The sequence below is a fragment of the Antennarius striatus genome, chromosome 5 (genome assembly GCF_040054535.1).
Source record: "Antennarius striatus isolate MH-2024 chromosome 5, ASM4005453v1, whole genome shotgun sequence".
Classification (NCBI taxonomy): domain Eukaryota; kingdom Metazoa; phylum Chordata; class Actinopteri; order Lophiiformes; family Antennariidae; genus Antennarius; species Antennarius striatus.
In genome coordinates, this window is record NC_090780.1 from 8,469,277 (window position 1) to 8,482,310 (window position 13,034).

General features: G+C 39.0%; 2 protein-coding genes across 2 annotated transcripts in view; one reads left to right on the plus strand and one right to left on the minus strand.

The window, feature by feature from the left end:
* The first annotated feature begins 3,831 nt into the window (after positions 1-3,831).
* poc1a (POC1 centriolar protein A) overlaps positions 3,832-13,034 on the plus strand; it is a 43,753-nt gene continuing 34,550 nt past the window's right edge. The window contains exons 1-7 of the mRNA XM_068315247.1: positions 3,832-3,936; positions 6,749-6,833; positions 6,965-7,136; positions 7,371-7,550; positions 7,765-7,872; positions 8,297-8,412; positions 10,866-10,999. Of these exons, the coding sequence (XP_068171348.1) occupies positions 3,922-3,936; positions 6,749-6,833; positions 6,965-7,136; positions 7,371-7,550; positions 7,765-7,872; positions 8,297-8,412; positions 10,866-10,999 (810 nt within the window). The 5' untranslated portion in view covers positions 3,832-3,921. The remainder of the gene's footprint in view (positions 3,937-6,748; positions 6,834-6,964; positions 7,137-7,370; positions 7,551-7,764; positions 7,873-8,296; positions 8,413-10,865; positions 11,000-13,034) is intronic.
* b9d2 (B9 domain containing 2) lies at positions 5,059-5,972 on the minus strand. Its single transcript, XM_068316218.1, has one exon. The coding sequence runs from the start codon at positions 5,764-5,766 to the stop codon at positions 5,239-5,241; it is 528 nt and encodes a 175-aa protein (XP_068172319.1). The 5' UTR covers positions 5,767-5,972; the 3' UTR covers positions 5,059-5,238.

Below are 13,034 nucleotides of genomic sequence, written 5' to 3' on the forward strand. Positions count from 1 at the left end.
AAGTAGGTCAGGAATGAGTCCTTGTTATTTTTCTTATTAAAGGAGGGGCAGGGATATCTCATAAATGGATAAATATATAAACATCTCATGTATGGATAGTACATGTGTTGTCTACTCTTGAATCCTCTCTTTTAAAATGGATCGGACTTTGTCCACAAATGTTAAGTCACAACCAACTGTATCTCTATTTAAGGTTTGAATCCTGCCCTTGCATGTGAAGCTGTGTAATGTGTTTCCTGGAAGTGACTGCATGCATTTAGGAATGGATGGATAAGAATCTGTACAAACAAATCAAAGTTTGGCCACACCTACATGAAGCCACACCAGGATAAAGTGCACAGAAAGACACATGAGGATATATTTGTCTTACCATCACAAAGGTTAGGAACCTCTGTGGTTTATCTGTCTAGAATGACCAACAATATATAATGTATACATAGTGTGTTTAGTGGGCATTAGATCATGAACAGTTTTTGAGCAAATATTAACACCATGTACAGAATTTGTATGTACGCCAACAAGGCTGATGAAGGGTTAAAATGCTCTGGGGCCAAGCCTTTATTTCCTTCATGCAGGCCAAACCACATAGTGTTCTCTCCTTTTAACAGTAAATGCCTACTGGCAATGCCTTTTCAATACAAGCCTCTCACGTGGCGCTAACAATATAGTAGCTAACTAAAGTCAAACAACCCTCATTCTTTAGTTATGACTTTAAACATAAAGGATGTAGTCATCCAACTGGTTTAATGCCTACTTTACCCGAAGAAAGGTAACACATAGCACAGCTTTACATTGTTCAGTCCAACTTGATGTCTAACATAATTGAACATTAAATTAAATGTTTGGTGATAGACTTCAGAAATCAGCTAAACTAATCAGTCAATAAAAATATATATAGTTTCCAATTCTGTAAAATAGTCATAAAAAGACCATAAAAAGGTACACTACAAAGCCACTATGGATGTTTTAAGCAACTTTCTTCAACCGGATTAAGCAAGGATTTAAAATTTAGCATTAATTTCAAATAAATATCTAAAATATTTTGGAATAAAAATAATCCAATTTAAAGATTGTGTGCCGTGATTTATTTTAATTTTTTTTGCCACTTGTGCGTAACAAAATGTCATTGTTTGTACTCCTACAACAGAATGAGCCAACACTTTTTCACGGTAGACAGAAATCCAAATTTCATTATTGGCTTTTGAAGAAATAAGTCTATAAACTGAAGAGCACACGTTTTTACTTTCTTGAAACATTAGAAAAAACAATGTTGAAAAAATATTAGATTCTGACTCATTTATCGACTGAAGAAGGATATCGCTATGTTTATTTAGAAAGTTCATTTTCATTTGTTTCAGATAACCTTTGACCTTTTAACAGGTGAATAACTACATTATAATTACTGTGATTTTTAACTACTGCTCAAGTCTACATCTGTTGTCAGAACATGACATGTTATCTTATATCTACCATAACATCTGATGGTAGATATTTTAAAGACAGTTTTAAATATTTGTTTTTCAATAATTGCCCTATAAAAAAGTTAATTTGAACCATGTGAGAAACACAAATACAATGAGACAGATTACAGTTCCCAGTTCTGGTAATCTTTTCACATTTCCTCATTCTTAACATAGAAGTCATCTTTTTTCTTTAAAAATAAACAAGCCAAAGGTACAAACGAGTTTGTGGACTTGCATAGCATGCTTTTAAGATGGTGGACAGTTTAAGAAAATTCCGCCTTTAAACTGACATGACTGGACAAAGATTGTACAGTATGTAAGAACGTTATGGTGAATGATACTGTACGATGTTTCAATGTAACTGTATTCCAAACACATATTACATTCTATTAAAAATGAAGTTTAAGATAGAAAATATTAATAATATGTTTTTAGGACAGAGAAGAAAAGAAAGATATGTTGTATTGGCACATTTTTCCCACTATTTACTGACAAACAACTATATTGCTGTGAATCATTTTCTATTATGAGTCAAAAACGTGACACAAGTGGTAATAATGGCAGTATTTTGATTTGAAATCGCGGTTCGTTGATCTGAAGGTGAAAACAGTAGCTAGAGAGGATCATAAATAAAGCTGCCTTTCTATCCAAATTCTTTTCACTTTTAGGTCATTTTAAAGTAAAAGCAAACTGTGATTTGAAGAAAATACCACATTACACCTGTGAATATTTCAAAGGTAATCTGAAAGTTTAGAACAACTGCACCTCATGATATGTATGAATGCCACAATTTGTGTGGGTGTGATATAGTGCCACAGGTGGGCTCTGTAGCTGACTTCATCCACTCCCCTTCTTTGTCATTATGCTTGTGTGGTTTGTCAGCCAGTATTCAGTGGTGTAATTTTTTCCATGATGTATTTAATTTATCCTGTACGAGGCTATAAATAGAAACTCAGTAAAAACAAAATCGAAAACTAATAAATAAATAATGTATTTTGAATTACAGTGCAATACACAAGTAGAAATAAATGTATTAGTGTAATGTATTACAAGTATTATAAATGTATTACTGTACTTAAATGTATTACTGTTACTGTAAATCAGGGGTGCTCACACTGTTTAAGTATGTGAGCTACTTCTAAAATGACAAAGTCAAAATGATCTACCTACTACAAAAATGCAAAACATATATTTAAATATCAATATATTCCGAATTTTTTATATGTCTAATGTATGTTAATGTACCTTGAAATTTTTGCACAAGCCCATATTGCACAACACAACACAATTAACTATGTTCCGTTTTTGTCTTGTCCTGAGATTATTCTGATGACTTGCACTGAATGGAATCAGCTGGAGCCAAATAGTGCAAATAATGCTCATTTCCTCATGTTGGGGTACTTTTCTTCTGTGAGTGAGTTCCAGAACTGCCTGTGACCTCTGGACTTCCGCTGAATGCTTGGTTGTAGTGTCAAAGTGTCCTCTTCCCCTGCATGAGAGTTTGATGTGAGTGAATCAACCTCAGCATCTTCCTGAAAAGGATAGCACACGAATGTAGCGACTGGCTTGAGAAATTAAAAGTCTTGACATAGTTTTTCAAACTTAGAAAGACTATTGTCAGTCTGCTCTGTGTAGTGTGTGCTGTCATGTATCACTCAGGCCTTCCCTTTCCTTGTCAGCTCTGATGCCAGGTTCTGGAAGTTTGTCAGATGATGGCGCCGCAGCTTTTGAGGAGAGATGTTGCATCTTTGAATGCATTAACTATTTATTAAGGGTTTGAGTCAGCTGCTTGAACAAATGCCTCTTTTACCATCTCTCCATCTTGGAAGGACTTCTTTATCTTAACCATGACTCACCCCGAACGATATTTCAGGTGAGTCAAAGCATTGTATGTAATCAAGCAACATGCAAATGTGAAATTAAGTGAAGGGGGAAACTTTGCTGGAGTACCTGTAGAAAATGTTTCATATAAAATCACTGCTGTACATTAAAGATTCGGTGGATATAAAAAGTCAATTTTTCTACTTCCTCATAGTAACATTTAAGACCACTGATTTCCTTTAATGCTCCACTGCTGACACCTGCTGGTAATGAATATCACTACACATTAAACTGAATATTTTCACTTAAATAAGTGGAAATTTACAATTAAATATAAAACTTGTATAATTAACTATCTTGTTCTGTGGAGGTTTAATTCAAGGTTTTAAACGCGATCCTGTCTCTGACACTGAAGTTTTGGCCGATCCATTCTCGGTGTAACGTCCCCTTTAAGATGTGTAACGTCCCCTTTAAGATGTGTAACGTCCCCTTTAAGAAAACCGCCCAGAGGCTCAGCGCCAATCGCGGCGCGGAAACTGAATTTCCTTGTTGTCAGCAGCTAGCAGCTCCTTGTAGGATAACGTTAGCCGGGAAGCTAACGATCTAACGGTGGTCGTTGATCAACATCACCAGAAAAATGACTTCTGCACTGGTGAGTCAACAATCAGACTGGTTTTGCCACTCAACCATTTCTCCTGAAGTTTGTTGTAACTATTTTAGCAACCTGCGAGTGTGGTAGGAGACAAGGTTTTAGATAGAATCGCTCTTCGGAAACGTCCTCCTAAACACAAACATAGAAAGGACGATGTTTTGTTTTTCTTATTTTTTGGGAAACTTTCGTTATTTAAATTGTCTGTAAATGTCAGTTATGCAGCATAAGTAATTCAAAGATGGTGTGCAAGTCCATCTGTCTGTCTGTCTGTGTCTGTCTGTCTGTGTCTGTCTGTCTGTGTCTGTCTGTCTGTCTGTCTGTCAAAGATGGTGTGCATGTCTGTTGTGTTTTTGACGCAGTATTTTGTTTTGTAAATAGCCGTACGGTATTTTTATTTTTTTTCCGTGTGCATCTCTTCAGCACTTTTGGACGAGTTAAATTCATGAAGATATTAATGAGGTGTGAACACCTTTATGTACACTTGTGTCATCTGTGAATGATCAGGGGGGTATTTTAATAAACAGACTCCAAATATTTCCTGCAGAGTTGCCAGTTGAGGACGTACATTTTTAAAATTTAAAAAAAATATTTAATTAATTTACATCATGTAAATACAAATTCTGATAACTTCAGTAAGATCCTATCGTCAACAATGTTTGTGAATGTGTTAGTCAGCATCTTCAATCAGATTATTGTCTACTTTTTGATCAATTTAATAGTGATTGTTGTGTTTTGAACCTGTACACTACGTCACGCTCAACATGCTTGACAACTGAGTCTGCTTCATAAGTTCATGGAAGAGAATGAATGAGCTACCTAAACTTTAAATATGGACTGAACATTTTGTCCACCTTGTATACTTCAGATCAGTAAAGGTCAGAAAAGTACACAAAACTAATAATAATAATACTTTATTATTATTATTATTATTATTATTATTATTAAGTCAGAGACACCACACAGGTCTTGGAATGTGTGGCATGAACCTTCTGGTTGGAAATATCTGGAAAACATTTATTATTAAAATAATTATAAATTATTGTTGTTAATAATCTGCTTGTTGACCTGCTGACCTCGTAATGTCTTGCTATGGACAGACGTTAAAGAGAAAAAAACTTTGGTGTTAAGATACGTGTATTTATTTACAGACAAAACACAAATGCAATTCGGAATACGTACAAAATGTTATCAAAACATGTCAGAATAACCGCGACAGCGGAAGAAGCGGGTGTTGGAATGGATGGAGTGAATGCCAGGATATACAATCGTCTCACTTTTCTCTATGGATTGTCATTTAATGCGTTAACTTTCGACGCCATATTTGTCAAAATATCTCATTATAACGCCGAGTTCCAGCTCCACTGTTCCCATGGCTTGTGTGTGCAGTCTGTATCTGTCCGCCCCGGTATATATGAGATCCGGACTCCGGAGCTGGGGCCCTCCGCCGACAAGCATTTGCGCCAGCTCCTCTTGCCAGGAGCCGAGCGGCCTCCAGGTCACACAGGTTACCCGGTGGTGTCCCGGGCTGGAGGGGACGTGACAGTACCCGTAACCGTACAGCTGACAGCGTCCGAAGGAGTCCTGGTGCCACACCTGAAGGTGGACTTTTGGCCAGCCCTGGAGTCCCTTAGTCGCGTAGTGTAGATCGATCGGGTGGTTCCAGTACGCCATGTCTCCCACATGGGGGCTATCCACTTGCGTCTGGCCTTCCTTCAGCCCGGACAGAAGACGCCATGCTCCTCCCGTATGAAATCCCCATTTGCAAAACAAGGTGTTCTGTGGGAAACCACTACCTCCAACGATCTGACCGATAATGTGCAGCTCTGCCATGTTGTATATGTCTCATTTGTCTACACCAGACCTACACAATAATAAGCAGACTAAATCGAAGTCCCCTTTGAGCTCTTTGATCTCCGGTTCGTCCAAGGGTTAGCTTAACGGCTAGCTACGGCGAGCACCGCAGCTCACGTCTCCTTGGTAACTTGGTACTAGCGCGGCAGCATTTGCACCCTGAACTCTGCCTGACAGGAAGCACTTCCTGTTCTTATTTCAATTGTTACTACAGTCTGTAATATGAGAGCCTCAAACCTTTCCTACCATAATGTGAGGTTGTACAACATAAACTACAAAAAAAAAAAAACTATTTAATAATGGAAACGGAAACTTAATGTTAATTTGTTGGGTGTTTGGTGTAAACGTACAGTACCTGAATCTGAGCACGGGCAAACAGCTCCTCTCCGAGGCTGTAATCAAACTCTTCCTCTCGCGAGAGTTGGTTTCTTCAACGTTGTCAAATTAAACCTTCATTACAATAAAACCTTCATTAAACCTTCATTAAAATAAATCTCCGCCTGTTCCACCCCATGTGCAGTTGGATCCAGCTCTAGATCAGAATCCTATTCTGTGAAATTAAGATATGCCTTTGGAGGGGAATGATATGTGTTGTGTTATTTTGATATGGGATTGTTTATTCTGAATTAGTACAGGATGTTTGTGGAACAATTTTCAAGAGCATTAAGGTCACAAACTAATACCCTTGGTTTAGGGATGATATTTTGAGTAATTCCCTACTTATAAATTTAAAGCAGAAGTTTTGACATGCCGTAAGTTAATTTAAATACAAAGTTTGGTAAAGCTATAATTTTTTACCCCATGTATTGCGGAGACAACCAAGTTTTTTAAAATTATTATTTTAAACTTCAATTATTGTCTATTTAGTCATGTCCATATATGGTTTTTGAGAAATGTGTAAAATTTAAAACTTGTCATGTCTTAAATATGGCTGCTTCCATCTGTCTCATTCTTCATGCAGTCTGATCCAGCTCTTGAGAGACATTTCAGAGGTCACAAAGACAATGTGACTAGCGTGGACATCAGCTGCAACATGAAGCAAATTGGTAACTACTATTTAAACTCAGTCCCTGTTATGCTTTTTAGATTATTTACTGTTGTGTACCCATTTGCCCTTTTGGTATGATTTCTGTGGTCATAAGTGATGTTCAGCTTCCTTGTCTTGCGTGTCATTCAGCTACGGGCTCTATGGACTCCTGTGTGATGATCTGGAACATGAAACCTCAGATGCGAGCGTATCGTTTTGAAGGCCATAAAGATGCAGTTTTTTCAGTTCAGTTTTCAACAAGTGGCCACCTGGTGGCCTCTGCGTCTAGAGACAAGACTGTACGTCTTTGGGTGCCTAGTATGTAAGTTTTGAAGTAATATACCTTTCTTATGTTGACCCATCTATCACTTTTGGAATTGCTTTTTGTATTTCATTGTAAGCAAACATGAGGGACAATGACAGTTGACTCACGCACACAAGAAAAGTAGTTACATAGCTCCAAATAGTCTCCTGCTTCTGCCAGCACAGAAGAAGATTTATATTTTCAATCATCCACAGGAGTTTAAGCACAGTCTTTTTGTTTATGTTTGTGCAGGAAGGCTGAGTCAACAGCTTTCCGGGCTCACACCGCATCAGTCCGTTGCGTTAACTTTTCTCGTGATGGACAGACTCTAGTCACAGCCTCTGACGACAAGACCATCAAAGTGTGGACCGTCCACAGGCAGAAGTTTCTCTTCTCTCTCAACCAACATATCAACTGGGTCCGCTGCGCCAAGTATGCTGCACACATTCCTACAAAATTATGACAGTTTTTTGATTAAATGTCTTTGGGTACTGTAGATATTTGAGATATTTTTAATTTGTCATTGATTTTACATACCTAACGTCTGTATTGTTTGACATCTTTAATGAATATATATGATAGGAAAAATGATTAAAAAGACTTTGAGTCTGTCACTTCTTGATGTTTTTAAATAAATCTGTTGCAGGTTTTCTCCAGACGATTGTTTGATTCTATCGTGCAGTGATGATAAAACTATAAAGCTGTGGGACAAGAACAGCAGAGAGTGTATTCATACTTTTTATGAACATGCTGGGTGAGTATTTAAGACCAAAATTCTATTAAGAAGAAAATAAGATAAATGATCTAATATGATGTGGAGGATAAAAACATGGCGCACTATGCTTTTTTTTACTGTAGGTATTATTAGTGTTATTATTAGTATTATTGAAAATGCTTAAATTATGCCAATATTTAGCTACAACTTCAGAACAAGTAGAAGGAATTAAGTGAGAGAACTTGTGTCCCATCCCAATCTCAGTAACAGAACACTAGGTCATTACAACCTTTGTTACAAAAAACTATTCTATTTCAGTTACTTGTCTGGTGAGTGTTTCTCAGTCATATTTTAGGACAATGGCTTTGTGTAATTTGAATTGCCTGAAATAATTATTTGGAAGTACTGTAAAACCACAACCAGTGAACTAATTCTGTTAAATTTGATTTGTCATTTTACAAAGTTATGCAAACCTTGTGGACTTTCATCCCAGTGGAACTTGCATCGCTGCTGCCAGTACTGACGGCTCTGTGAAGGTGTGGGACATCCGATCCCATAAGATGCTGCAGCATTACCAAGGTGAGGACACTTTAAATGCCACGCAAAAGAAGAATTCAGCTTACAATTAAGTAGTTTGAGGATCTTTTTTCAGTTTCTGCCAAAGTACACTTCACATAATATTACCAATATTCAGTTTGTTTTGGAGACGTATCAGATTTAGTTCATAATGAGAGATGTATCATGAGAAATGCCTCAGCAATAAAACCATTGTTTTCCCTTGACATGGCACACAAGGCTTGCATTTCCCTCTTGCAAGGCATGTTGTATTTTTGTATGTACAATTTTTTCCTTTAGCTGTATCTGAAAGTTACTTTTCAGTGGAACTTTTTAGTAGCATGTGAATACCCAAATGCACATGCAACCTAGCTGCACCAGTGTCCCTCATTGTTAAGTTGCTCTCATGCGGTTGCTATACCACCAAGGTATTTATGATCAGATGATTCTGATAATGACGATGAAGATCCTGTGTTATCCACTGGAAAACTCATTTCCACCACTCTACTTTAGAGCTGTTATTCTACTAGAAATTCTACAGTGAACTAACACATCTATGTTCAAAACACTTATAAATAAAACAAAATCCACCACTTTGAAGCAGGATGTATTTAAGCTTAAAAGCTTGCCACTAAAGTGGCAATCAAGACTCTTGATTTCTTACATATTCAATTAATGAAATGTTGAGGTCTTTTGTCAGCCTGCTTGCCAGCCTGGTTGTTCTAATACGCTATCTTAAATGGATTGGAGCTCTGAGATCTAATAATGTCACATCTGTCTGAAGAGATGGATCGTGACAATAAAGGCTTTTCCTCTCCTTCCTTGCTGTTTCTTCTCCTTTCCACAGTGTGTTTATTTATGGTATCATTTGGCGATATGATAGGTATATTTATTTACAGACAAAACACAAACGCAATTTGGAATACGTATAAAATTTTATCAAAAACATGTCAGAATATACAGTCGTCTCACTCTTCTCTATGGATTGTCATTTAATGGCGTTAGATTTCAACGCTGTATTTTTCAAAATATCTTATTATAATGCCGAGTTCCAGCTCCACTGTCCCCATGGCTTGGGTATCCGGTATATATGAGGTCCGGACTCCGGAGCTGGGGCCCTCTGCTGACAAGCATTTGCGGAAGCTCCTCTTGCGCCGACCGGCCTCCAGTTCACACAGGCCTAGACAGGACGTGCCTTCAGTCTGGACAGAACACTACCTACTACCTCCAACGATTTGACAGATTATGTGTAGCTATGCCATGTTTCATATATCTCATCAGTCTCTGTGACTATAATCAACCTCTACCTCTTGCGGGAGTTAGTCTCTTCACATAACACAAACTGTTGCGTGATTAGTCTTTCATTTGTTCATTAGTTCATCTTAGTACCCGCTTTCGCTGTTGCGGGGTTGCTGGAGCCTATACCAGTGGACTTTGGCAGTGAAGCAAGGGACATTCCAGGCACGATGCCACGTCACCACAGAGCCACATGAAGAACAGACAAACATACATGCACACATTCACACCTACGGACAATTTGGGACTGGCCAATTTACCTGGAGTGCATGTTTTTGGAGGTGGGAGGACCCAGAGAGAACCCACGCAGACACGGGGAGAACATGCAAACTCTGCACAGAGCGGGACTCGATCCAGGAACCGCCTTGCTTACCCACTGGGCTACCATGCGGCACATGATTACGGCGCTTGTTGTAATCAGTACTTCTCTAGATGTCTTGTATTGATTTTGAATTTATTGGTGTGTTAAATATACTTATCTCCTCTCCTTCTGAACCTCAGTTTTCATCATATATTGTAAATCAGTATTGTATTGTTTTTTGAATCAGTGCTGTCTGCGTATTTGGATCAGGTTTTTTGCAGGTACAGTTGTCTGTGTATCATCATGTCATAGCATTTTGCAGCCAGCAGAGGGCCTGTGTCACTTTTGTTTGCTGCTCTTTGCCCCAAGTCAAGAAAACGGCAGATGCATGAGAGAATAATTTAATTTCCGGGGGAAGCTTTGATTAGATACTGTGGTCTGGGTTCTGTACTTTGCTGATGGGGGAGATCAAGTCTAACCAGTCCAGCTACAACATCTGAGGCACTGTGATGTACTGCACTAGTGTACATTAGTTGTCACAAGGCAGCCATGTTAACAAGTGTTCATAAGTGTCACCAACTGGACTCTAAAAGCCTCATAAGTGTTCCTCCATAACTGAACCGATTTCTTTCATCCGTTTTACAGAGACACAGAAATTAACAGGACTTTTGGTTCTGTCTTAACACGAAGCAGAAGCATCACTCGAATATAATATCTTGACTTTTTGTTGCATTATGGGTATTGCCTTCCTGATTATGATCGGATGAGTTGTTTAATAATTGTCTTGACTGTCATAAAGTCGTGTGTGTGTGTGTGTGTTCGTGCGTGCGTGCGTGCGTGCGTGCGTACGTGCGTGCGTGTGTGTGTGTCTACTTTCCAGTCCACGGTGGTGTTGTGAACAGCTTGTCATTCCATCCGGCTGGTAATTTCCTCATCACGGCATCCAGCGATTCCACTATGAAGATACTAGACCTTGTGGAGGGCAAACTCCTGTACACCCTGCATGGACACCAGGTAGAAGAACAGAAACACACACACACACACACACACACACACACACACACACACACACACACACACACACACACACACACACACACACACACACACACACACACACACACAGATTATAGTTCGGATATCCCACAGGCCATGATGCCACTGCTACAATGGAAATAAATAAGTAACCTGTTCTACTGTGCCTGGGTGTGTTTATATGTGTGTGTCCATTACCGATAATTCTGTCTTGACAATTTGTGAAGAGTGTTTCTAAATTAGCATTTTGAATATCTGATTGTTTGAAATGTGTGGGTGTATGAGTGATGTATTTTTCATATTTGGGGTATTTTAGTATGGGCCCAGCGAGTGGTTGGCCCACTCACAATGACTCGTCTCATTATTGCTGGAAGGAAACAGAACTGTGTTTCTGCCTCCGTTCATCTTGATCCTCCTCCTCTTCTTTTCATCCTCCTCTCCATTTCCATCCAATCCCATCCTTTTCTTTAACCCTCCTCACTATGTGTTGTGAGGCAATCATCACCTATTGCTCTTTTTCTGTATGTGTTCCTGTTATCTCCCTCTTTCCTTCCTCCTCTACACTTGCGTTTTGTCTGACCGGAGAAACAGTCGGGACAGCACCCTGACTATATCTGTTTGTAGAAACAGCTGATTGACTGGATTGCTGGCTAATTGTGGATATCAGTGTGTTGCCAGTAGCTCACGTGGACCATCTGTTTATCTGTCCCTGTCCATGTTGCCTGTCTTTCAATATTCATCAGTCTTTTTGTGTGTCACCTGCACTTCTCTTTCACCTCGTACAAAAACTTGTCTCTGCCAAGTTGGCGAAAACACTTTCCCCCCTTCTCTATTCACACCTTCAAATAACTCCTCTCCTGCTGACTGTTGCTATTTCTGTGTCGTTCTTTTTGGCTCAGTGGTAACTCCACCAGTCTGTTACTGCTGGGAGCAATCGAGTTGCTAACTGTCTCTCCATCCACAGCTATGTGGATGAAAGAGACCCTTATCTGTTTAGCATTGGTGTGTAGGTTAATGGGTTTGTGATGCGTCTGATTGGATGTGTTTTTCTGTGAGTGTGGATTGACTGGCTTTTTTAATGATAAATCACTACACACACATACATACACTAAGACACTTAGCCGGATCAAGACAGAGTACAGTTATAAGCAAACCTTGGTTTTCGAACACTTTGGGCATCGAACAAATCGGAATTCGACCAAAAAATTTGGAATTTTTTTGTCTTGGAAGTCAAAATTTGGAAGTCGAACGTGAAATGAATGCCTTTTTGGGGCGGCCGTGGCTCAGTGGTATCACGGGTCGTCCAATGATTCAAGATCGGCGGTTCGATACCCGCTCCCACCGAGTCATTTGCCGTTGTGTCCTTGGGAAAGACACTTTACCCTCTTTGCCTCCAGTGGTGTGCGAATGTGTGTGATTGTTCCGGTGGTGGTCGGAGGGGCCGTGGGCGTGGATTGGCAGCCAGGTCTCTGTCAGTCTGCCCCAGGGCAGCTGTGGCTACACATGTAGTCTACCATCACCAAGTAAGAATGAGGAGTGAATGAATAATGAATCCAATGTAAAGCGTCTTTGAGTACTATATAGATCTAATTCATCATTATTGTTATTATTATTATTATTATTATTTCTCGCCGCCAAGCGCGAGAAAAGGCACGAAAAGTTGAGAGGAAACGTGACGGTAATGTGCTTTTTATTTTAGTTTACTGTATTCAATAACTTTTCACTTTGCGTTCCATTGCCTGTAGCACGAGTTACAGTACCGTAAACTTCTGTCCAAAAGACAATGGTAACTTAGGCTAACCTGATTACGTCGATGTTTTTTTTTCTTTCTTTCTTTCTCGTGTTTGCTTCTTTCTATTACATTTCTTTGATATGTTTCATTACTATAAAATTTGATATATATATATACATTTACATTATTTGTAATGGGAAAAATTTATTTGAAATTCGAACAAATCGGAATTCAAACAGCCTTCCGGAACGAAATGTGGCCGGAAACCGAGGTTTGCCTGTA

Excerpts from the sequence above, each read along its gene's own strand:
- b9d2 (XM_068316218.1), bottom strand. The coding sequence starts at position 5,766 with ATGGCAGAGCTGCACATTATCGGTCAGATCGTTGGAGGTAGTGGTTTC.